General features: G+C 39.0%; 1 protein-coding gene and 1 pseudogene across 8 annotated transcripts in view; one reads left to right on the top strand and one right to left on the bottom strand.

Annotated features, from left to right (window-relative positions):
* The window catches only part of SHLD2 (shieldin complex subunit 2), an 88,146-nt gene that overhangs the window by 27,007 nt on the left and 33,706 nt on the right, over nt 1–27,433 (top strand). For all 8 annotated transcript variants that reach the window (XM_045293472.1, XM_045293471.1, XM_045293470.1 and 5 more), the window contains exon 3: nt 21,695–23,215. In XM_045293472.1, the coding sequence (XP_045149407.1) occupies nt 21,700–23,215 (1,516 nt within the window). In that variant the 5' untranslated portion in view covers nt 21,695–21,699. The remainder of the gene's footprint in view (nt 1–21,694; nt 23,216–27,433) is intronic.
* On the bottom strand, nt 24,843–25,396 carry LOC105979199 (annotated as a pseudogene).

Genomic DNA, 27,433 nt, shown 5'->3' with positions numbered 1-27,433 from the left:
ACCCTTGATACATTATAAATTATTATTATTTTCATATCTTACACTGTCCACTGTCTCCCTTTACCCATGTTTTTGTTTTTCATCCCCCTGGGGGGAGGGTGTATATGTCAATTATTGTGATCAGTTCCCCCTTTCTCCCTCTTACCCCTCCACCTTCCCGCTACCCTCATGGTATCACTACTCCCATTACTGTTCTTGAGGGATTTATCTGTCCTGATTCCATGTGTCTAGAGCTCTTATGTGTACCTGTATACTTGATCCAGTTTAGCTGGATTTGTAAGGTAGAACTGGGGTCATGATAGTGGGCGGGGGTGGAGGGGAGTGGGAAGCATTAAAGAACTACAGTAATGTTGTGTGTTTCATCTATGCTATACTGCACCCTGACTAACTCATCCCTTCCTTGTGACCCTTCTGTCAGGGGATGTCCAATTGTCTACATATGGGCTTTGGGTCTCCACTCTGACTCCCCATGTTCATATACATTTGATTGTTTGTTTTGGGTCTTCTGATGCTTGATACCTGACCCCATTGACACTTCGTGATCACACAGGCTGGTGTGCTTCTTTTATGTGGGGCTTGTTGCTTTTCTGCTAGTTGGCTGCTTGTTTAACATCAAGCCTTTAAGACCCAAGACACTATATTTTGTACTAGCCGGGCACCATCAGCTTTCTTCACCATATTTGCTTATGCACCCACTTTTGCCTGTAGCGATTGTGTCCTCAAGGGGAGTATCACAGAATGCCAGGTCATTAGAACAAAGTATCACAGAATGCCAGGTCATTGCATTGAGGGAAGACTTGAGTAGAGGCCTAATGTCCGTCTGCTACTGTAATACTTAACATATAAATATATGTACACAAACCTATATCCCTGTCATTATATACTCGCGTATTTATATATATATACAACATCATTCAATATTTTGCCCATAGATTCTTTCAGTATCGAAGCTCAGTTCTTGAACTTTTCTTGGGTTCTTCCAGTTTAAGATATGCTGAGCATGTTCATTTTTTATTTTCTAACCCTAGCTCTTTGCAGATTTCATTTCTATATTTTACTCTTGTCTTCTCAAACTGTCTTTTGAATACATATCCTGCCTTTGTCCTGTCCATTAGCATAGCAGAGAACATGGGATTATAGCCACTAGCATAGAAGGTAAAGTTACAAAACATTACAATAACAATTATGGTTAGAATAGCCTTATTAATTGACGGTATCTCAGCACTATAAAAGAAAAGCCATGTGTTCATATTAATAGTTGCAGAAAACATTTTGCAAAACTAAAAACCTCTTCAGGATAAAATCCCTCCTCAGAATAGGAATGGAATCTGATGGCTGTTATCCCTAAAAATCCACAGCAAGGATTATATTTAATCGTGAAATATTATACCCCCACTTTCCTCCCCCAGTAAACTAGACAAGACTTACTTCAGTTTTTCAATGTTGACTTCTGCCTCAAGACAGTATAATCACGAAAAAGAAGAAAAAGGCATAAAATCTGAGAAAGAGGGTATGTCATATGATATGTTTGTGTACCTAGAAACCCTGTGGAATCCACACACAAATGCTAACAATTGCATCTAGGAACGTATGTAAAAAATCATTTGTATTTAAATAAACAAACTCACCATCACCGAGTCAGTTTTGTACTAGTAATGAACAATCTGAAAAATAAAGTAAAAATTTCCAATGTCATAAAAAATACTAAATCCCTATTTAACCAAAGATAAATCTTCAACACTTAAAAGTATAAAACACTGCTAGTATTGGAAAATTCAGTATCGCTAAATTAATCTAGAGATTCAATGAAATTTTAATTAAAATCCTAGTAGATTTTGTTTGAAGAAATAGACTCACTGATTCTAAATCTTATCCAAGGGGAATTCAAAGAGTTCCTGGAATTTTTTCATTATTTTTCAATTCTATTTTTACATGAACTTTTTGAAATCCTTCACATTAAAATGAATAGGTCTTAGAATAACCAAAAAAGTCTGATAAAGGACAAAGTGGGAGGACTATGTTTCCTGATATCAGATATACCATTATGCCATAGCAATTCAGGCAATGTGGTATTGGCATAAAGACAAACAGACACCCTTATATATTAATGGTCATAGTCATTGAAATATAGGTAGCTCAGAAATAGACTTATGTGGAAAACCATGAACTACCATCCTAACGTTGTACACAGAAACTGATTTTCAGTAGATATATAATAAACAGAAGCAAAAGCTAAAACTCCTGGGTTTTCTTTTTTGCAACAAATTCCTCAATTCAAAATTCTATAAAGAAGCAAATATCTGTTGCTTTAATATTTCTATGTGAACTCAGGAATGGCTTAGTTAGTTCTAAGTGATAGTCTCTCATGAGCTGGTCATCAAGATGTTGGCCTGGTGCCATCTGAAGGTTTGCAGTTCAAGAAACCCCTTCTAAGGTGTTTTACTCCCATGCTGTTGGCTAAATGTCCTCAGCAACTCTTTGGCTCTCCCCAGCTCTTCATCATGTGAGCCTGCTTGTAGGACTGCCTGCTCTGTAATATAGCGGCTAGCTTACCTATCCCAGCATGCATGGCGAAAGAATAAAAGCAAGGAGGAAGCTACAATGTCTTTTATAACAAAGTCTCGGGAGGTTCACATGGTCACGTTCACCATATTTATTGTTCCAGCCCACATTCAAAGGAAAACTAAGCCTCACCTTGTAGGGGTTTTATCACCTCTTTGGGAAGAGAATCCAAGAGTGTGTGGATGACATATCTTTTAAAACTGTTGAAGCTTCTAGGAAAAAAGGAATGTCCTTAAGCCCTTGAGAAGATCAAAAACGAAAAAGAAAAATAATATTGGTAAATTAGAACTCTCTATATTAAGATTACTGCTTTAAAAAAGACATTCAGGAAATGAATCCAAAGAATGCAAACCCATTGCCATTGAGTTGATACTGACTCATCGTGACCCTATGGAAGAAAATAAATAGGTAAGCAAAAATTAGGGAGCAAATATTTCTAGCTGATTTGTCTGCCAAAGACTTCTCTCTGGTGTCTGTAAAGAGCTAAAATAAATGTAACAAATAAAGAGAAAGGAAGAACACATTAACAAAATGAAGAAAAGACATGAACAGACTTCCCAAAAGACTAACTAATGGCCAGTGAACTCTGACACAGGTGCAAATTAGCCTCAAGATGAGATGCCATTTCATACTCTACAGAATGGCTAATAAGGGAAAGGCTCTGGATTGGAAAAAGGTGTGAGGCAACTGGAACTCATACATTGCTATTAAAAGCAGTTGCCATTGAATTGATTCCAACTGTAAGTGACCCAAACTGTGCCCCATAGGGTTTTCAATGACTGATTATTCAGAAGCAGATCACTGGGCCATTCTTCTGAGGCATGTCTGGGTAGACTTAAACCACCACCTTTTTGGTTAGCAGTCATGCACATCGAATATGTGTACCACCCAGATTTTCTATACATTGATAGTGGGTATGTAAAATGTACTAGTACGGTGGAGAATCATCTGGCAGTTTCTAAATGAAGGAAAGTATGTATCTGTCCTGTGATTCAGCATTTCTACTCCTAAGTATTTAAGAAAGACAAATGAAAACATGTCCTCCACAAAACTGTAAGTTCAAGAATGTTCACAGACAAATTATGGTATATTCACACAATACACCATTAATGAAATAGTAAAAAGTACCAAACTACTCAAAATGTCCAGCATATGTATAGCTGACTCTTAAAACCATTGTTAAGTGAAATAAACTAGATATAAATGATCGTTACTGTGCTGTTGTTAGGTGTCATGAGTCTCATTGCTCTGATTTATAATTCTGTGTACAACAGAATGAAACACTACCTGTCCTGGGCCATCGTTGCTGTGTTTGAACCCATTGTTGCAGCCACTGTGTCATTCCATTGCATTGAGGCTCTTTCCTCTTTTCATGGACCCTCTACGTTACCACGCGTGACCTCCTTCTCCAAGACTACTTGTTTATAATAAGTCTAAAGTGGGTGTCACCAGTTTCCAAGGAATATTCTGGCTATCTTTTTTCTAAGATAGATTCGTTCACTGTTCTGGTAGTTCATGGCATATTAAATATTTGCAAACATCATAATTCAAATGCATTGATTCTCCTCTAGTGTTCCTTATTCACTGTCCAGCTTTTGCATGCATGTGAGATGATGGAAAACACGTAGCATGGTTTCAATCAGGCACACCTTAATCCCTTTGCTTTTTGACGCTTTAAAGAGGTTTTTGTACCAGATTTGCCCTATGCAGTGCATCATTTGACTTCACTGTGTCAAGTGAATGTGACAGTCGCTACAATGATTTGAATGAAACTCTACATAGCAATTTGATTTTCCATTCAGCAATTCATACACACTTTGATTTGTGCTTCACAATGTAGCAGCACTATTCCCACTTTTTTGTTTACTGCTTCCAATTAACCTTCTTTCCGATCCATTACTGTCTTCTGAACTTGATCTCTGGGCAAATGATGCCCTTTTGATTTCATATGACTGATTGTTCTGAGTGTTTACCTCCATGGTATTAATGTTTGCTCTATGGACCTGTCACTGGTTGGCTGAAAGTTGAGCCATGGAAGTGAGTTCTGTTCTACCCCTGACAAGTGACCAAGGGCTATATAATCTGGGGGCTCTACCATTCTCTATGAGAACAGTAAGCCTGGCCTTGTTTATGATTTTGAGTTTTGGTCTACATTTTCCTCCTGTTTTATCCAGGACCCTCTACTGTGATCCCTTTCAGAGCAGTCAGTAGTACAACTGAGCATCATCAAGAACTTTAGGTCTCAGCATGGTAAAGGCTGAAGTTTCTGTGACCAGTAGTTCATTGGGCTTAATTGGTTCTGTGGTCTGTGTTTCTTCACTCTTCTTTGGCTCAGATGGGGAGAGACTATTAGTTATACCTTAGATGGCCACTGGAAAGCTTTAAGACCCCAATTGATACTCACCAAAGTAGCAGGTAGAACATTGTCTTTGAACTATGCTATCTCAATTGACCTTGATGTGTCTAGCAACCAAAGACCCATACTTTCAGGCCCAATGACTCATTTCCTTAATGAATTTGGTTATAGCTAAGATATTTATATACCTTTGTCCGTTTGCTCTGTTATAAAAGTGGGTATAAAGTAAATACAAATAATATATATAGTGTCAGTTTTATCCCTTTTGCCAACTCATACGTATTCATTTTACCTATCTACCTATGTATGCATTTATAGATTAATGCTTGATATTATTGATAATGTAATTATTTTACGCCCTTTGTATATACCTTTGTTTGTAATTTGTGTGCAGCCCTCTGTGTCTTCTTTTAGTAATAATGTGACTTTTCTTTAGTAATAATGTGCTTATCACACACACATGCACACACCATTGTATATTGCATTTCCCATTACCCAAATTAATATATAGTCGTTATCTAGTTAGTGATTTCCCCTCCCTTCTGTCCTTGGTAACTATCAAAGATCTTTTTTCTGTGTCTAAACACTTCCTTGATTTTTAAAATAATAGACTCATACAATGTTTCTCCTTTTGAGATTGAAGTATTTCACTCAGCCTAATGTCCTCTAAGTTGATCTGAGTTATAGTGTGGCTTTGGAATTGTGTAGTACTCCATTGTGTGTGTGTGTGTACCATCGTTTGTTTATCCACTCATCTGTTGTCTGGCACTTATGTTGTTTCCATCTCATTGCTATTGTGAATAAGATTGCAGGGAACCAGGGTGTACATATGAGAGGGCTTTAAAAAGTATGTGGGAAAATTCCCTTATCTTTTAATTCCATTTTCCCACAGACTTTTTGGACTCCTCTTGTACATATATCAATCCATATCCCAACTCTTTTTTAAAGCTATATATCTATTAATGGGGTTGATGGATCAAATGACATTTCTCTTTCAATCGTTTAAAGGAAATACCATATTGTTTCCCATAGTGATTTGGAGATCTTTGTGGAAGCAGACAAACCCATCTCTCATGCAAAGCACCTGGTAGGCTTGTACCACTGATATTCGTGTTCCCAGCCCAGCAGTTAATGCAGCTGTGCCACAGTGACGGAAAGGAAAACTAGAGGAGGAGGACTGTCCAGGAAGAGACAGGGAATTTCGTGACAGTCAAGGAACTCTTTGATAACTTGTTTGGGGTGATGATTACGTGGCTGTATGCAATTGTCGATACTTAGTTAAATAGAACTCTTAACATTTGTGCAGACTGGTGAATGTTTACGTGTACCTCAAGTTCCCAGGGAGAGAATGTTCATGACCAAATGAACAGCAGATACAAGGGCACTAAGGCATTTGAGGCATTCAAGAGCAAGGAGACGTATAGGTCAGAGACATATCTGCGAATCTAGAAGGGAAGTCTAGATTTTATTCTTTGGGATGTTGGAACGCCATTGAGGCATTGGAGCCAAGGGAGTGGCAGGGTCTGATTAAGAGATACTTCTGTCCAGTGGAGAACAAATGTCGGGATCAAGGGGATGGAGAATGGCCTATAGTTGAAGAGCAGTTAGGAGAGTATGAGAGAGATTATGATAATAATAGGGAGGGTCTATGTATTTGGAATTTTTTGGTGGAGCCAAGAGCAGGACCAATGAAGGTAGAGAAAGGTAGAGAAAGCTTGAGAATTAGTGGTTTGTGTTATTGACTGAGAAAGATTTCATGATGAGGATAGAATCTCCTATTCTACTTTGTATTAATCTAATACCTATTAGGTATTCAAGTACAATTGTGAGGTAGGCTTTTATATAAATTAACCTAAAATTTAGGAGTGATGGTGGATCTACGTAGATATATTTGGGAGTTATTACTTAACAGTATTTAAAGTTATGGACCTGGGGCAGTTCACTCTGGGAGTTTTGTAGATGAAATAAGACAAGCCTTGATAGCATTGAGCTCTGAGACAAGGCTTTGAACCGGTTCATTCTGGTTCAACCCCCTGCTGAGAATTTGCATTCCCACCATAGCCAGTTATACTGAATCCATCTCCATTTTAACAAGACCCAGGTGATTCTTATGGAACCCCAGGTGAGTGGGGAATGGAGGTGTTGGTGAAATGTAGATGATTTTTCAGTGTATGTGGAAAGGCAAGTTCCCAGGAGGGGCTCAGACTGGAACAGATCACTTGGAAGCCCTGCTTGAGGAGGAGAAAGGTGTTTATGTGAGACAGTTAAGAAACAAGTGGGACAGTAGGAAATTCCCTACAGTGACATCCTGAAAGCCAAGAGAAGGCATTGCTCCAAGGAGTGTTCAAATGTGTTCAAGAGTCTGCCATTTGTTACTTATATATTTGCCTCTGATTTTAACTTGGACAAGCAATCAAACTGAAAAAAAACTCAAACTCACTGCCATTGAGGCAACTCCAATTCAGAGCGACCCTGTAGGACAGGGTAGAACTGCCCCTATGAGTTTCTGAGATAGTGATAAGCAATAGATTCTAAAATTTGAATATTTAACTTTTGGCCAGATCCTCTGTCTTAGAGGACATGGTAGGGGAACAAGTGGAAGGAGATATGGAGATCCTCATATAAGCCATTTACTGTTCATTCCACTATTGAATCCATAGGAGTTCTCTAAAAACGGAAACTCCTTTATATGAAAGTGAGTGGGAATGGATTCCATGGCAGGGAGTGGTAAAATTCTCAATGAAGATTGGGTGGAAAATTAGCAATGGGAGAAAAAGAAGTCAGTGATAACACCAGGCTTTGGCTTGTGGAACTGGAAGAATGGATGGAGTTGAGACAGGTAAGACTGTTTACAAAAGAAACGTCAGGGCTCAAATGACAGTTTTTTTCCTTTGGGGTTTCTTTTTGTGAGTTGTACTGATGAGAGCAAAACAGGGCCTGGCAGGGACCACATTCTTTTGTTGAGATCATGATTACTGGTCCTCAGTTCCCCAAGGGATGGGAAAGTGAAGTGTGATAGTTGAAGATTTTTCCTATCTTTGACTTAGCCTTGGCCATGTTGACTCTTAAGGCAATTTGAGTGCTAGATTAGAAGGGGTTTTATCTCATTTTCTGAGGGGATGGCCAGCCCCCTTTTAAAAAAAATCCTCAGCTACCAAACAGGGTAGTTCTCTTTCCTATTCCTCATTTAATTCTCTAAATTTAGATTTCTAAATGTCTATTAAAATTTTTAGGCAAAATTCCAATCATATCAGATTTCATGGTTATTTTAAAAGTTCAACCGGAAGATTTAACTGAGGTTTCCTTTTGCTTTTTAAATTTTTCCTGATTGTTAATAATAATGTTTCTGAAAAAAATGTGTTGGGGGCATATTCCTCAGAATAAATGTTTATTCGTGTATTTATTTGATTCTTAAGGCTAATTTGTCATTTAACTGTGAACTTACACATTTTTATGAATGAAAGGGCAAACTGACTGAATGCTTAGCATGCTTAACCCAGGTCTGTTCTGGGCCAATCAGGAGGCAGAAAGGCAGCTAGATTAAGGCTCTCTGTTTAAGTGGTTGCATTTATTAGGAGATGGTGAATATCTTGGAATGGGTGATAACACCATTTGATTTTGACTCATAGCAACCCTATAAGACAGAGGAGATCTGCTCCATAGGGTCCCGGAGGCAGTAACTCTTTGCCTTAGCAGTCTTGTCATTCTCTAGGAGTGAGGGCTGAGGGGTTTGAGCCAATGATCTTGCAGTTTAGCAGCCCAATAACTCGTCTACAGCGCTAGTGTACCACAGACTAGTGATGTTGAGAGCATGGCTATGAATATCTCACCTGAATATCAAAGACAATTTCAAGTGAAATTAAAGCTCCTACAAGGAGATGAAAAGAATAGTAACAGCAAGCCTGCTCGCAAGATTTTTTTTTAAGAAGCTGCTTATAAAGAATAATTGATAGATTTGAACTTTAACTGTGTTTGTTTTTTAGGAATAAATAATGTGCCCTTTCATCATCACCTAAATAAAGTTCAGAAATGTTCTGTCATTTAAGCGAGCTGATTTGATTACTAGTGTCGCAATCGGACAGAGAAGACCCTCCCCATCGGGTTTCAAGGCTGTCAGTCTTTTTTGCTTTTGTTTTCTTTAACTTTGTGCTGTGAATTGAGTGAAGCCCCTCAGTTTTACAGCCAACCATGTGTACACATTTTGTGTCATCTCCTTCATTGTCATTCCTTCCATGTACCTCACTGATCCCACTTCTTCCCTGTGCTGCTTGTTTCCATTCGTATTCCCTAACCTTTCTAAACTTTGTTCTTGGGTAAGGGCTGCCCTTTGATCTCCACTGATAGATTATCCTACGGGTATGCGCCTCCCCTATACACCTGTCTGTTGTTGGCTGAAATGTAATTGAGGCGGGCCTGGGGTGGGATTGTGGTGAGGGATAAGTTCATTTTCAGACCTGAAGGGTGACTGCGGGCCATAGTCTTAGGGGTTCCCCCAGTCTCTAGCTCACTGGGAAGCCTTGTCTCTTTAAATTCTTGTCCAAACTCAGGTACTAGCATCTTGTAGTAGTTCTTAAGAGTATAGAGTTCAGCAGGGATGTACATAGTACATGGCTTATTAGTACCTAAGTGTTATTAAAGTAACACACAGGGATTAAGATAAATAATAGAGTGAACTGATTAAATGAAGTTAAAGAGTAAAGGAACTTGACACTTTTATAATTCACTGTGAAGAATAAGTATATATTATTAATTTATATTACATAGAAAAAGTTAAGTACTCATAAACTGAATACTTTAAAAAAATGAGATCTTGCCATATATAATTCTCTATAGTCTCCATGTTTTAGCAGCAGTGTATTGAGAAAAAAGTTGTATACATTGTACAGTCATGATCTTAAGGGTATAGTTTGCATCTGTATGTGTGTACCACAATCAGATTGTTGTTGACAAACATTTTCCCCATTATGCAATCATTGTAAACAGTCCTGCTACGAACATCTTGTCGTTGAATCCTATGTAATGTTTTTTAGCTTAGGCTAGATTCCTAGAGTCTAATCGTGGGGCCAAAGACTCACAAAATTTAAGACTTTGGCATACATACACTTACAGATTCCCCTTCAGAGAGGTTTTACTGGCTTAAACTCTCACAAGTATAAATGATTTCCCTGCATACTTGCACCTTTTAAATGAATCTTTATTAGTTTGGTAGGTAGAAAATATTTGCTCGGTTTTTAATATTTTTTTCTTCTCTTTTATTAATGAGGGTGCATGTTTTCATTCTTAACCCTGTCATTTCTCTTCTTCTGTGATATATATATTTTTGCAGTTTCCCTTGCCCATTTCTGTATTCCTCCATGTGCTTCCATATTCCTCAAATACTAAGGATGTTAATACATGTAGTTTAAAATTTCTATTCAAATTTGAAATAACTAAGGAAGTGCGAATAGAGGCACAGTGAAGTTCCAGTGAAGCTCCCTCACTGGCAAAATGGCATTTTAACGTACTTGATGCCAGCAGTGTTGTAGTGGGACTGATACACTTAGCCACTATTCGTGGCATTATGTATTGTCCAGTTCTTTTTCAAATTAATCAGTAAATATTAAGTGAGCATTTAAAAACAGTTAGGAAGATTACAAATTTCTATAAAACCATAGCCATATGGGTATTAAATCAGAATATAAAGCTATTTAAATTTTTATGGTTATAACTAGTAAAAAGGACACATACAAACAATGTAAAAGAAACACAATAGATTAGTTTTTGTTTGCTACCCAGTTTGTACATACAGAGCTTCCCAAGTTTCAGATTAGTGGTTACACTGAGTGGCTACAATGTGCTGTTCTCAGCATTACTAATTAGGAATTAGGAATTGATGTTATTCTCATTTGATAAATCCATTTTTGTATTATGGGTGTTTTTTTAAAATAGAAAGAATAGCATAATGAACCCCATGTTCTTATCCAGTTGTGCATCCTTTACCTTTTTTTTAAGTCAGTGAGTTGAGTAGATATTTGAAGCACATCTCTTATTCCAGAACCTGTGTTATAAATCTCAGTATCATGCTGCCTCCGATGCATTTTGTCATTTGATACCATCTCTATGGTGGCTTAGTGCCTTTTGCACAGATAGATGTGGAAAGGTATTATAACAGTGACTTTTTGTGGTTGATAAGATAGAAAGTACTTCCTTTTAACCACATCTATTTTGTACTAAGCGTTTTTAGTTCCAGTGTTCCATAAAGACAAAGCCTGCTGATTTAGCTCATCCTGTTTTATAAATCTTTGACCCATTCATCAGACTCTGACCACTCTAAAGATAAAGGGTGATGTTGAATTGGTCTTTCTGGGTGAAATGGCCTTCTGCAGATTGAGAAACTGTGTAATTATTAACTGGGGAAATGGGTATGTACTTGCCAGGTTCATCTGATACCGTAATGAGCTTTTAACTCTTTGCATACACCTAAAAATCTTCTACAATCATTGAAATGACTGGTTATCCATAAATTAACTCTTCACTTTGCTGTGTTCAAAACTTTATTTTAATAAATTTAAAAGCAGTACTTTCTTTCCTGAAATAGTTCTTGGTTTTCTTGAAGACCCCAAAACTAATGCAATATTGAATTTGGCACTTATATATTTCGTATATAGTATCACCCTTACAACTCCTACACATTGGAAGCAGCAGCCTTATGTATAAATAAAGGCATTTTGAAAGCAGGTCTTTCTTGAAATAACCAGGTACTACTTTTTGTTCAGCTTCTCTTTGGAGGGGGAGAAATTGCATAGCCATCGCCACAGAGGTATGAAAGGGACTTCAACAAGTTTGTGGAAAAGCGAAATGAAAAGATGATGGCATTTTTATACACACTGTTTGAAACCCCCTCATCTTTTACTTGACAACTGAATGAAGACACACTAAAGTAACTATGATACGTTATAACACGCAAGGAACCCTTTGACTCATCTGTTCTCCTCTTCTGGGAGATCTTTTCTGAACTACCAAGGCTGTGTTTCATGTCACTGCTATCTGCTCTGACCTCTTTCTCCGACTAGAATAAGGATCAGAAGTTTCTGGCTTCATAACTATAGACCACCCAAGGAATCTAGGCTGGATGTAAAGTTATTTAATCAGATTCTTTTTGCAAGAAAAAGGCCTAAATTTCTATTTCTTTTAAAATATACTATGGTTCTGTCAAATATAGTGGTGCTAGAAATATAAATCTGAAATTTGGGAGAAGTGCATTCAGTGTAGATTTATCTATTTATATAAACCATTTTATTGGGGGCTCGTACAGCTCTTATCATAATCCATACCTACATCCATGTGTCAGCACATTTGTACATATGTTGCCATCATCATTTTCAAAACATCTTTCTACTTGAGCCCTTGGTATCAACTCATTTCCCTCCTCCCTCACCCTCCCTCACTCATGAACCCTTGATAATTTATACATTTTTTTTTCATGTCTTATACCGACCGCTGTCTCCCTTCACCCACTTTCTGTTGTCTGTCCCCCTGGGAGGGGGTTATATGTAGATCATTGTGATCAGTTCCCCCTTTCTCACCCCACCTTCCCCTCTTCCTTCCCCTCCTGGTATGGCTACTCTCATTATCGGTCCTAAGGGGTTTATCTGTCCTGGATTCCCTATGTTTCCAGCTCTTATCTGTTCCCATATATATCCTCTGGCCCAGCCAGATGTGTAAGGTAGAATTGGGTTCATGATAATAGTGGGGAGGAATCATTAAAGAACTAGAGGAAAGTTGTATGTCTCATTGTTGCCATACTGCACCCTGACTAGCTCATCTCTTACTTGTGACCCTTTTGTAAAGGGATGTCCAATTGTCTGTAGATGGGCTTTGGGTCTCCTCTCTGTGCTCCCCCTCATTCACATTGATATGATTTTTTGTTCTGGGTCTTTGATGTCTGATACCTGATCCCATTGACATCTCATGATCGCACAGGCTGGTGTGCTTCTTCCATGTGGGCTTTGTTGCTTCTCAGCTAGATGGCCGCTTGTTTACCTTCAAGCCTGTAAGACCCCATATGCGATACCTTTTGGTAGCCGGGCAACCTCAGCTCACCACATTTGTTTATGCACCTGTTTCGTCATCAGCAATCGTGTCTGGAAGGTGAGCATCACGGGAGGCCGGGTTATTAGAACAAAGTGTTCTTGCATTGAGGGAGTTCAGTGTAGATTCATAACGCATAATTGGATGTGTGGTAGTTACATGATGGATATTGGGTAAAACGTGGTAGAGAGAATCTGGGTGTAAAGAAGAGGTGGCCAAAGGAAGAAGAAATAGAGAAAGGAAAATCAGAGAGGTAAGTGAACTAGCTAGGAAAGAGAGGTGTTCTAGAAACCAAGGAAAGAACCTCACGACCGGAAAGAAAGAAGTACTGTATTTATGTGACATTTGGACTTTGTTTTGTCTTAATAGTGGTAAAAATGCAAGTCATATCGCAGGACATTTAGGGGATGATGTCTTACACTCTTTTTGTAACCTTTTTGAGACTCTTCATAGCAAGCTTGACCTTTGTAAGGCAGCTAGGGTGCTTTCCTGGGACCTGTGTTGGAGTGTGGTTAATGATGACTAGGGGGCTGTACTGTACTTTTATTCCTAAACATTATTAAAATTCAACTTAAATTTTTTATTGATAACATCCCAAGGAGCCTATATAAAATGCAGATAATGGGCAGACCCGCCCCCCCATTGGTTGATTTGTTCCCGGCTTCTCTTTTTAGGGACACCTCAATTTTTAATCTTGTAGTAAGTAGTAGCTCATGATCTATTTTGTAATTATTTGTCAGTTGTCTCTGAAATTGGATTATATGCTCCTTAACCAAAACTGCAGCAACAACAAAACTCGCTGCTATTGAATCAATTCTAACGAATAGCGACTCATATTTATTTTTTAATATACTGTGGTTCTGTCAAAGATAGTGAAGCTAGAAATACAAATATTAAATTTGAGAGTCGTGTACTCAGCGTGGATTTGTAAAGCATAATTGGGTATGTGGTAGTTAGTTATGATGTGTATTGGGTAATACGAATAAATACCAGAATAGAACTGCCCCTGCGGATCTGTGAGACTGAGAGAGTAAAAAGCCTTACCTTTCTCCTGTGGAGCAGCTGGTAGTTTTGAACTGCTGACCTTCAGCTTGTAATCCACTATGCTACCAGTCTAATATGCTCCTTAAAGCTCCTTGTTATTGTTGAGTTTCCAGCACCTGCGTAATGCCTGGCACCTAAGACTGAGTAACTATTTGTTACATGAATTATTAAAAAATGAACTAATAAATATCTGCCTCCCCCTTTTTTTTAACCATAAAGGTGTTCTGATTTGGTGATTTCTCAGATTGAAAAGCGTAGAATGTTTCAGGAAAGGACTGATAACAGTTCCAGATGTCAGTAAGATAAAGTTTGAAAACTGACCGTTGGATCTGACTCTGTGATGGCCATTAAATTCCACACTGAAGACTATTACAGCGAAATGATTGGGGTGGATGCCTTATAGAAGCAACATAGAAGGTGTTCTCTTTTTGTCTTTTGCCTGAGGTCAAAGGGCAGAAGCTGTTGCAAAGGAATCGTAGCTCTGAGAGGAAGGATCTAGTTACTGTGGTTATTGTGCATATGAGTTACATAGGCCCAAGTCTTCCTACCTACATGTTAGGAAAATATATTTATCCTTCCTCTACAAGTTTGGATTGATAATTTGAATTTGAGTTTTTGATATAGGATTTGGGTGCCCCTAGTGGCGAATTTTGTGATAACATGAATTAGATCTGAGCCAGTTAGGCCTTCCACCCACTGCCGCCTAGTTAATGCCCACTCATAGCAACCCTCTGTGGAGTTTCCAAGACTGGAACTCTGTACAGAAGCAGACAGCCTTATCTTTCTGCTGCCCAGCAGCTGGTGAGTTTGAAATGCCAATCTTATGGTTAGCCTAAGACCTAGCCCCAGTGCTACCGGCTCTTGAGTTATTTCCTATGCCAATTACTCTTCCCATGAGGATTAGATGAAGGTAGGAGGTGTGATTGTTGTAATTATAGTGATGCTTAGGCCAATGAATTTCAGTGGATCAAAACTTGATGTCAGAAATTCCTCTGATATTTTTTCTTTTAATAACTCACCATTATAAGCTTTGAACGTTGTACCATGTCATCATTTTAACTACTAGTGCATTGTCAGCAGCCATCACTGCTCCCAGATCTTATAATGGAATGCTATATGTAGGTCCCTCGGACAGTGTGTGCATCCTCAGCTCTTCTGTTTATGGCCCAGTTGTTTTTCAGAGAGGCATACCAACTGACTGTTCTCTCAACATAGGCTTCTGAGTGTTGTCAGATTGTCTCTATCTTTCCTCCAGCAATGAGCAACAATATGTCTTAAAAGAATTCGAAGGACACTTGCATTACAGACTATTTCAAACTCATCTTGCCTTAATAATTATCAGTGCATGACCAGTTTTACTTCATCTAAACCCCCCTCCCCCCATTATTCTGAAGAAATCATTCTTTCTGGAAACATTCACTATGCCTCTCCAGAACCCAAAAATTCTTTCTTTGAGATATAACCTCAGTACATCATCACATTAAAAAGTACAATAACCCTGTAATATTATTAAATGGTCAGTTCCATTTCTTTTTGTCTCTATAGCACGGTAAAAACGTTTTCAGTGTATGCTAAGAACAGCCACGCACACACACTACCGTGGAGTCAATCCGGACTCATAGAGATCGTATGCAGGGTTTCTGAGGCTGTGAACTATTAATGGCACCAGAAGGCCTTATCTGTCTCTTATATCAAGGGTGGTGGCTTTGAACCACTGATGTTGCAATTAGCAGTTCAGTGCTTATCTGTCCACTCCACTAGGGCTATTGTAGGAATAAAAACATATACCAAACCAGCTAGTCAATTCTGATTCATAGCGGCCCTATAGGACAGTATAGAACTTCCCCGAGGGTTTTTAAGGTTGTAAATTTTTAGGGGAGGAGACAGCGTCATCTTTTCCCTGTGGAGTGGCTGGCGGTTCTAACTGCTGACCTTGCGACGACTCGCCCCACGAATAACCTCCTACACCACCAGGCCTCCAGTTCTAGGACTAGGTCTGTCGAATAAATGTTTATTGAAAATCTATTATTAAGTACACTAGTATTTTTCTTTATGGTTTTCTCATCAAGAAACATACTTATTTAAAATACTTCTGTCAGATGCCACAGTAATGAAAAAGAGTTATAAATCACGATTGTTTTTACCGATATACAGGTAGTGGCTTGACTTATGATAGAGTTCTGTTCTCTAAGTCTGTAATTGCAAAATTTGAACGCCCTTTTTTTCCTCTCTTAGTTTTCATTATCAGTGTCTTTTTTTTTTTTATGTGCTTTAGGTGAACGTTTACATAGCCCCTGCCCCAGGTAAATTGGCATAACATAGTCCCCAAAGACAGTGTTCTGCTGGAGTCTCCAAAGCTTTTGTGAGACGCTATCTAAAGTGCAACTGTTGGTCTCTCCCTTTCTGACGAAAGGAAATGAGAAGAAGGCTAAAGATGGCTAAAGACGTGGGAACCATTAGTGCAGTGGACTCATGGACCACGGGACTATCAGTCAGTCTCCATTGCCAACGGTCCTGAAGGGGTCACATCAGGAGGTCCTGCACAGAGTATGGGGGGAAAACCCTGCAAATCATAAAAGGACTTGGCTTACTGGTTGGGTAGAGACTGAGAGAACCCCTAAGGTACTCTTCAGGTCTGGAAGTGAACTCCTCCTCATGGCTTAATTGTCAGCCAAATATTAGACGGGCCTATATGGAGAACAGTAAACACTAGGGAGGTACAATCAACCATTTGAGATCAAAAGGGCAGGTTTGTCTAAGGTCAGAGTTCAGACGGCTCATGAACAGAGGAGGACTAAGATAGGAAGCACAGGGAGGGAGTAACACAAAATCAAGGTATGTGGATTTTTGAAGGAAAACTGACCTGCTCTGTAAACTTGCACCCAATTCACAAGAAAAAGTCCAAATAAAACTCAACAGCAATAAAAATTAATTCCCAAATCAACAAATGTTTTTGTGACATTGGTCACTGCTACCCCATCCCCAAGTATATTAGCACTCTCCTCACTTCGAGCCTAATTTCCCAATTTCCATCTCTCCAGTTCTGTGTCCTCCCTTGCCGTTGCATCTTTGCTGCTCAGCACACTGCCCATTTGGTGTCCTATAGCTGTTTGTTCTAAGAACCACATTCCTCACCAGTGTTCCGGACTGTTTCAAGGGACACTCTGTGACTTGGCTGCAAAGTCTTTTCTGGAGTGCCTTCAGTTTCAGTAGAAAGGTCAGTAGCTTCCAGATGTCTCCAGTGTCTGTCAGACTAGTAAATCCATTCTTCTTTTTTTAAATTTTACTTTTATTTTACTACCCCCCCCCCCCCACATTCTCTCTTGTGCTCCTGGTCAGAGGAGTTGGTAGTGGTAGTTGCATCATCTAGTTCTTCTGGCCTCAGGCTAAGAGGATGCTGTGGTCCAGTCCTCCCCACCGGTCCCCACCACCACACACACACTTTTTGAAGAGTTGAACAGTTATCACCACAATCAAATTTTGATCATTTTCTTTATTCTTATATCCATTGTTATTAGCTCCCCATTTCTTCTTAGCTTCCCTTAGCATACCCCTACATAACCCTAAGGATCTATGCATCTAGTTACTGTCTCCATTATTTCCTATCCTGGATTTCATAAAGAAAGTCAACCCCTTTCCCACCCGCCCCCCAAAAAGAATCAGGCACATCAACATAAAACACAGTTAAACTTCAATCCAAAAGGAAGTAGAAAATAATCCGCACATACAAAAGTTTAAAATTGGTCAAGAGGGAAAACAAATGTTAGGATGTTACATTTTGAGCTAGCTGTAGCCGCGCAATTCTTTTCCAGTGCACTCTGTCTGAGGATAACACTGTCACATATCTGGTCAGTGGTCCAAGGGTGTGCAGTGGAGACTTAGTCCATGCGGGGACTCTGAAAATGGATTTTGGGCTTTCACTGTCAGCTATAGCCTTCTGCAAACAGGGTGCTCAGAATTTAAGCGCTAATACAATTCCCTCTTGGTATTGAATTTTATTATTTTCGATTCTTGGATCACACAGGCTGATTGATGTACTTCTGTGTGAATTTAGCTGACACCTCACTTAGATGTCTGCTTGTTTTAAGATAAGCTTTTAAGACCTCTGGTGCTATTCTCTCTTGTAACTGAGCACCATCTACTCTCTTCACCATACTTTGCTTCACCACATATACTTTCAGTGACCACTTCATGAGGGCAAGTATCAAGGAGGGCCAAATCATAAGAACTAATTGTTCTTAAATTGGGGCTTACAATTAAGTGTGAACTCAAAATCCATTCATATATCCCTGGTCCACTGTAGAGTCATCATTTTCAGCTTCTTGAGAAATAATCGAGATAACCTGCAGGGGGCACTTGGTATTTCTAACAGTATCATTAATCTAGCCAGTGGTATAGAATTTAAACTACTAATTAGAAAAGGAGAAGACGCATACATAGGAAAGCTTTTTAGACTAAAATACATGGAATATTCACTTAAAAATTAAAAAGTTAGTTGACTAAATACTGCTTGAGAAAAAGAAACACGGCAAAATTCTTTATAACAGTCATTCACTACTGCAAAACTATGCCTGTAGAACTCAGACATGCTGCAAAAAGCAAAGAAAATAGGACAATAACAAATATATGCTTGTCTTAGTTTGTCCGTTATTGGACAACCTTGGAAGCAGGAGATTGGAACCAAAGACCAGTGATTGACAAGACCACATCGTTGGGATAACAGTCACCTTCTTCTTCAAGGCTGTGGCTCTTGTGGGTTATCAATTCTGTGGATTAATTTTTTCCCTTGGTTTCCTTCACTCCTGTTTGCTCCAGGTCAGAGACCAATAGTTATATCTTAGATGGTCACTTTCACGAGGCTATAGAATGTTATCTTTATGCCCTAGATGTCCCCCAAGACTATGGTTCTGAACTATTAAACTCAGTAACTCAGTCCCACAAGGTGTTTTGAAATGTCCTGGAAACTTCCATAATTATGCCTCCTATGTACTCTATTATGTCTATGAACATATATTCAGCACATATATGTACATATCTACAAACACTCACAACCACGTGTGCTATCTTGTGTTCTCCCACACCTATACAGCATACATATCTATCTATATAACCACTTGCAAATTTTCAGTTAATATTTCTGTTCTTGCAGAGCTGTATGTATTATATTATTTACCATATTGATGCCATCTAAGGTACCATCTAATCAGTTCCAACTCATAGCGGTACAGAGAGCAAAGCACTGCCTGTTGTTGTTACATGCCGTCAAAGCAGTTCCCATTCATAGCAAACCTGTGTACAGCAGAATGAAACAGTGCACAGTCTTGCCCCATCCTCATAATTGTTATGTTTGAACCACTCTTGTCAGTCCATCTTCTGAGCTTCTCCTCTTTTTTTCTGACCCTGTGGTTTCCCAAGGGCATCCTTTCCTAGGGACTGGTCTCTCCCGGTAACTTGCCTAAAGTAGGTGAGACAGCACCTCAGTAGCCTCGCTTCTAAAGAGTATTCTGGTTGTACTTCTTCCAGGAAAGATTTGTTTGTTCTTTTGGAAGCTCAGGGTACTTTCAGTATTCTTTGCCAACACCAAAAATGCAATTCATCAATTCTTCTGTGATCGTCCTTATTCAAGGTCCAACTTTCACAAGCATATGAGGAGATTGAAAAAAACATGACTTGAGTCAGAAGCACAGTAGTCTTCAAAGTGACAACTTTGCATATTTAATATTCTTCACTATGTAATTTAAATGCACGTATCAATTCATATTTCATCTGTCTTGTTGCGATAAAGTCCATCCTGAAAGCTAGGCCTTTGAGCTTCATTCGTAAGTGCTTCAAATCCTCTGCACGCTTAATAAGCAAAGTTGTCTCATCTGCCTCTTATTATACGTAAGGTTCCACATGAACACAATGAAATGTTTTGGAATTCCCATTCTTCACATCTTATCCATAATTTGTTGTGATCCACACAGATGAATACATTTGCACAGTTAAGAAAACACAAGGACACATCTTCCTGGGATTCTCTACTTTCAGCCCAAATCCATCTTATATCAGCAGTGATACCCTTGTCCCATGTCTGTTTCCAATAACTTAAAATACCCTGGCTATGTACTGTTGCAGCCAATTATTGAATTATCTTCAGCAGAATTTTACTTGTGTGAGATGTTAATCATATTGTTTGATAATTCCTGCGTTCGGTTGAATCACTTTTCTTTAGAAGTGGCACAAATACAAATTCCTTCCAGTCTTCCCAATTTCTTAACATAGATGATTGAGCGCTTCCAGCATTTCAACCATTTGTTGAAACATCTCAATTGTTTTCTCTTCAATTCCTGAATCCTTGTTTTTCACTAGTGCCTTCAGTGTAGCTTGGACTTCTTGCTTCCACACCATGAATTCTTGACCATAAGCTACCTCCTGAAATCATTGAACACTAATCATCCCTTTTTGGTATAGTAATTCTGTGTGTTCTAGCCCCATTTTCTTTTGATGCTTCCTGTATTTTTCAACATTTTGTCCATATAATCTTTCAGTATTGCAAGGTGAAACTTGAGCTTTTTCTTTAGTTTTTCTATTTTGAGAAATGCCAACCATGTACTTCCTTATTGTCTAATTCTAGTTCTTTTCCATATTTCATGGTATTACTTTACGTTGCCTTCTCTTTCTGCCCTTTGAAATAATCTGTTCAGTTCTTTTACTTCATTGTTTCTTCCATTTGCTGTAGCCCTGTGTTCAAGAGCAAGTTTCAGAGTCTCTTCTGGCATCCATTTCGGTCTTTTCTTTCATTCATGTCTTTTTAATGACCTTTTGGGTTTTTCAATCTATGATGTCATCCTGCAACTCATCTGGTCTCTGGTCATTCAGGTGGGATATAACCAGTGTCATATTTCTAGGGTACGCTTTCATTTTCAATTGATGTTCTTTTCCCTACTCTACCCTGGCCTTGTTTTGAAATTTGCTCTTAAATCCAGAGGCGTTAAAGAGACCATACTTGGTATTCCTCAAAATAGAAAAACTGAAGAGAAACTTGGACCTTCAAGTTGCAATACTGAAACAGTCTATGGACAAAATGGTGAAAGACGCAGGAAGCAGCAGCCTTACAGGAAAGAGCCTAACTGCCGCATGGGCTTCCCAGGCTGGGAGCTCTATAGGAACAGACCACCACGTCTCCTCCTTGGAAGTCACTGGTGGGTCCTGATTGCCCACCCTTTGGTTGAAACCAAGCACTTGCCCATTGGGTCAGCAGGGCTCCTACCAGGAAGGAAGGATGCCCTCAATAAATGGAGATAATCGTAAAAACAGGTGGCTGTGATACAAGTTCTTTCTCTTTCTTTACTTGTTATTTCAATCGACCAATTTTGCATCACATAAGAAATTAACATAGCAAAAGCTTATTTACTCAGTGGAGGTTACTATACTTAGTTTTATGTCCCTTGAAGAGTGTCTCTACGTGAAGATATTTTGTGAATAATTTTGAATAATTTACTTTCTCTGTATGACTACTTGGGCATAGGTGAATTTGATAAATTTGATAAATGGATTTACCAAAATAAATATCTTCTATTGTTTGTATTTTTATTTGTATTTTATATACTTTTGGTACATTACTAATATAAATATATACATTTTGACAAAGTATTCATGTAAATCTTAAACTTTTATCAGGAACCATGACCGGAGGATCTCAAGTCCACCTTTTTTGGGGTGCTCCAACTCACCCACTGAAAATGACAGTGTCGCATGAGCCGGCTCCTTCCGTATCCACTACTCACCCCTGGGGAAAGGTGCAGCTGTTGTACAGTCAGCATGCTATACATCTGAAGGATGAAGAATACAGGCAGAAAACCCTTGAAAGTCATCCAGCCCTAGACAGCATTGGCTCTCCAGGTCTTAATAGTCATTGTCCAGTGCACTCTAGGGAAAGATCTGTTCATTTGGAAGCTGACTTAGTATGTTGTGTTTCTGAGACACAGAATATAAATTCCCAGAAGAGTCTGCCCTCAGGGATGAATGAAGTAGTGGACTCCAGTGTTCGAGTATGTGGGTTTAGAAACAGAATTCAGCATTTAACTGGAGAAGAAAAGAACCAAAGGCTTGTTGTTGGAAATAAGAAAATTACAGTTGAACAACATGAAGATCTGCCCAATATATGTACTCCAAACTTACAAAGAGCAAACTTCCCATTAGATCATAACAGTATATTAGATTCAATGTGTTCTACCAAACAAATCAACATAGGATCGGAAGCTTTAGAATCAACCTGTGTGTCAAGAACACCTCATGAAGTGCAAAATCCGTGTCTGGAATTCTCCAAGATGGCTGATAAGCCAAGTTCTAAAGAAATAGTTATGAAGGATTCAGACCTTAACTTATCTACTGATACTGAATTTCTCAGTATATTGACCTCCAGCCAGGTGGCTTTTTTAGCTCAGAGGAAGCATAAAGGGAAGAATTCTCTAAATAAAAGGGCCATAAACACAGAGATTGGACCAAAGGCAAGTCGTGAGGAAATAGTAACCAAAAATAATTTGGTTTGGCCTGGTGATACCTTTACAGAAGGTGAAAGTGGACAAAATGAAGCATATTCACTTGAACTTTTTAGCCCAGTTTGTCAGGAAAAAAACAGTAGCCATGATGTCATAAACCCTAATACAGATCTTGAAGGAATTATAAGATCGCAACAACTTTTCCGTTCTGAAGAAAAGCTGCTGCCAAATGAGATCTGTATTGAGTCGTATAGTTCAGGAATACTGTGCTCCCAGCTCAATACTTTTCATAAAAGTCCTATTAAAAGAAGTCGGGCCACTGAAGATCTACCAGGCCACTCTGAAGCTCCTTCTAAAGTCCTCCAAGTATCTAAGAAAACTAAGCTTCTTTCTAACGCAAGAGCTCTTCCTGTAGCACTGGACCAGAGGAGTGTGCCTCACTATGCGCTTCTTAAAAAAACAGCGTTAATAAAAGATTGTGATTGTAAAGACCAAAAATATAATTGCTTGGTCATGGTGTTATCTCTGTGTCATGTGAAAGAAATAAACATAAAATCAGGACCAAATTCTGGCTCTAAAGTACCTTTGGCAACAATGACGGTCATTGATCAATCGGAAATTAAGAAGAAGGTTTCCCTGTGGCGGACGACAGCATTTTGGGCCCTTACAGTGTTTCCTGGAGACATCATTTTTCTCACAGGTGAGGTTATCATGGTGCAGCGATAGTTTATTGTTAAAGCTGGGTTGGGTTCCCCCCACCCACCCACCCACTTGAAGTCCCTTGGGGCTCTTTCATTACCACTCTCCTCCTCTTGGCTCCAGTGTGATTGACCCAGTTGTAACACCCCTGTTTGTCTCTTTGCCATCCTCTGTATCCTGTCCATTGCCATTTCTGGGCCCTGGCTCTGCCATCCTTAGTTCCGTTCCTCCTTTCTACTCACTTTCTACTTTAAATAAAGCCTTTCTGGTTGCCCATCTTAGTCATTCGCTTTTAGTGTTCACGTTCTATCATCAGGCTTGTTCTTTGTTTTCTCTGTGTATGTCTTAATTGTGAGCTTTTATCAGTCGTCTCATCAGGAAAAGTAATCTTTCATCTACTTTATCATTTTTATTTATTATTAAAATGTTACTTACTGCCTTTGAAAATATAAAAAGAAAGAAAAACTCTTCACATCATACCAACCTCTTTAAACATTTGCAATATTTCTTCCTAGTCATCCTCCTTATGCTTTTAAAAATGTGTATATGTACCTAGCTACTAACTGTTACTTACTGGGACCTTACTTTGTGTCAGGGCCTGCTTCAGATGCCTCATATATTGTGTTAGGCTGGCTGTTCCAGAGACACCAAACCAGTGACACTGATTCAAAGAAAATATATCGAGGAAGAGGCCCCGCCCAGGCCAACTCAGGGCCATGGGTCAGAGGCCTGCTGGAGGCCCCTCCAGAGCCAGGCAGCTGCATGAAGGTGAAGTGGGAAGCCGAGCGATCACAGGCTGACGGGTACAGAGTTGTCGCATCCATGGTTGGCAGGAGCATGTTAGGGCACCAAGAGCCCCCTGGGTCTGCAGGTCACACAAGCCACTCACCCCAAGATGCAGGAAGGAAAGGGACAAACGAGAATGACCAGTTCCCCATAGGGTAGATCACACCCCCAAGGAAATGTCATTCGGCTGTGCTCTGATAGATGGTTTGGGCTCCATCCATATCTTCTTACAGGTGAATCACATTGACAGAAAAACAACCATCACACATGTATGTCAAATCATTACAACAGTCGTGTGAGGAATCTACTGATTATTATTGTAATGTTTCTGTTGCGGAAACTGAGGCACAAATAAGTAATTCACCGGTATTCATTTGGTACACATTTAGGAACTAGCAAGACCATGATTTGACTGGGTTAACATCACTCCAGTAGGTCCCTGAGTAGCATAAGGGATTGGCTCTCGACTGCTAACCTAAAGTTGGCAGTTCAGATCCACTCAGCAGATGCACAGAAGAAATGCCTGTTGATCCGCTTCCATGAAGAGTATCGCCAAGAAAACTCCATGGGCATTCTACTCAGTAGCATGGGGGTTTGTCACGAGTCAGAATAAAATCAGTAATAGTGGATTTATATACATTCGTACATGCATGTGTGTGTATATATATATCATCATCACTCCAGAATCTATATTCCTGCTGTATACAGGTAGTTCTTGACTTGACAAGTTGTGAACTCTGTAAATTGGTTCTGACATGCATTTGAATACCTCTTTTTTTTTTCTTCTTTCATTTTTTTTTTTAACTGCTTTAACTTTTATTTTTTATTATTTTAAGCTTAATTTATTCCCGAGCCATGAGTTTTTGCTTCTTCAGTTTCTTCTGGGAAATCTTTTTCTTCTGTGCAACCTCCTCTTCTGGTTTGGGAACGATCTGTTCCTTCTCAGTCAGGATCATTTCAACGTGGCAGGGGGAGCTCAAGGATGGGTTGATCCGACCATGAGCTCTGTAAGTCCGGCGGCGCATCTTGGGGGCTTTGTTCACCTGGATGTGCTCAATGATCAGAGAATCCACATCTAAACCCTTCAGTTCAGCATGACTTTCTGCATTTTCAAGCATGTGAAGCAAAAATTCAGCACTCTTTTTGGGCCACCGACCCTGGGTCCAACCCCACTGTTTGGCCTGGGCACACTGACCAACACCACCCTTGTAGCGTCGGAAAGGCACACTGCTTCTGCACAGTCACGTCTTTCAAGTATTTGGTGGCTTTCCGGATGTGCATGCCTTTGATGGCTTGGGCAGTTTCACGGGTGTTCTTGAAGTGGACCCGGAGGTTCGACCCTCTTGATTTGCAGGATTTTGTGGGGTTTTTCTGGGTCAAGTGAGTAGCGAACCATTTTGGCAGGTCACCTCAGGCCGCTCCAGTTAGAACTCTTCTTTCATTTTTATTACCCTTTATTAGCTACAGTATCTTTATAAATCTGAATTTGTAGTTTGGGGATCTGGTTAGAGAAATTACATATAAACTTAAAAGATGTAATTTCATAAGCAAATTACAAACTACTGCAACAACAGCAGAAGCATGGTCTAAGAGAGAGTCATTGTAACTGGAGTACATTGTAAGTCATGAATCACCTATTATAATCACAAAGAACAATGCTTAGACCGCTTTTTTTGTTTTATTTTTTTGAACCAGGGCTGGGCTAATATCTGAAATTGATAACATTTTGTTAAATGTACTTTGTTGAATGACTTTAAAATCCTTAGTGTGTTAGAGCTGAGATACTAGTCATTTTAAGATGAAAGATGAATTTCAGACTAGGAGGAAGTTAGTACAGCTTATCTACAACATATCTAAAGAAAAGAAGTCGAGCTTAGAAAAAGAAAATTGGAAGGCTGTCAATTTGAGTTCTGACCAAACAGTTTGCTAGGGAGTGAGAACTTTCATGAATGCATTTTCACATTGCTTTTGCAGTTGTCAAGAGCACTGCTTAAGACAGGGATAAACACGGGATACACTAGCTGGCTTAGCACTTTCTGGTCCCGTTGACAATATTGTCTGTCTTGTGGGATGCAGTCATTTCATTCCACAGCCTCTGTTCTGACTCATGGCTCAGTGAGCAGCCTTTTGCTTGTAGATACAGAATTGCCTGTATACAGATTCCCTTTCCAGATACAGAATTGCCTACCAGTTTAGACTGTGCTGAATTTGGGAGCCATTAGAACTTTAGGGCATGAATGGCCACCGTGTAGTTGTAAGCAAACGAATCCAAAGGTCAGATCTGACATACCCATTTGGAAGCAGTCACTTGGAATTTACATTCTTGTTTTTCATTCCCATTATCTCTAAAGTATTTGGGTGCTATCAGTATATCTTTATTTTAAAACTCTGTATTCTGATTATGTCCTGCCGGGGCAGCTCTCTCTACAATTTTTTTTGGTTCCATCATTTATTTTAATTAATTAATTAGGAAGCACATCCACATATGTCATCTTGTTTGAACTTTGGGGTAAGGAATGCTTACCAGCGACATTTAGAGATGCAGAAAGAAAGAGGTGTTAAGTGTCTGCCTAAGGAGACTTTGCCAGCATGGGCGTCTGAGATTTTTCCCCCCAAAAAAAGCATTTTATTGGGAGCTAATACAGATATCATATCATTCCATAGTTTAATCACTTCACTCTGTGTTTTATTAATTGCTACCGCAATCAGTTTCCAAACATTCTCTTCCCTTTTAAACTCCTTGACATCAGTTCCCCTTTACCCTCCCCTACAACCATACCCTATCCACCCCCACCTCATCCCCTGTGAACCCTTATTCCACTTGCTGTCTCCATAGGGTTTTTTGCTTAGTTTTGCTCCATGTATTATCTACTTTTTCTCTAAGTGATTCTTCCCTACCAAAAGAGTCCTACAGCTCTTTTTCTCATTAGAAAGTGTTCCTTACCAAAATCTTTCACTTTTAACATCTATAGAAAATGATTACTGTGCCATTTAGAGAAACATAATCAAGAGTCCTCTAAGGATACTGTATATTCAGATGTGTTGTGTTTACAGCAAAAGCGTTAACTGCATACTGAATATTATTTGCTCTTCTGTATACCACTCCTTTGGAACCATTACTTTGTTCTTTAGCACTGATATGTGTGTGTGTGTGTGTGTGTGTGTGTATCCCTATGTAAACACAAGTCATTAACTATATATTATATGTAAACTATATATATTTAATGTATATTATATATATTAACTAGATATATAGTTCTTTGGCACTGATATATAAATGATGGGTGTATATATCTATATCTATATCCCTATGTAAATACAAGTCATTAACTATATATGTATATCATACATATATATCAGTGCCAAAGAACATTGTAATGGTTTTTTATATACACACACACACAAATATATATATTAACTATATATATATATA

Source organism: Echinops telfairi, unplaced genomic scaffold (assembly GCF_000313985.2).
Source record: "Echinops telfairi isolate 266 unplaced genomic scaffold, ASM31398v2 ScPeMD7_2010;HRSCAF=2546, whole genome shotgun sequence".
Classification (NCBI taxonomy): domain Eukaryota; kingdom Metazoa; phylum Chordata; class Mammalia; order Afrosoricida; family Tenrecidae; genus Echinops; species Echinops telfairi.
The sequence above is the reverse complement of the archived record's forward strand: the minus strand, read 5'-3'. Positions and strand labels throughout refer to the sequence as shown.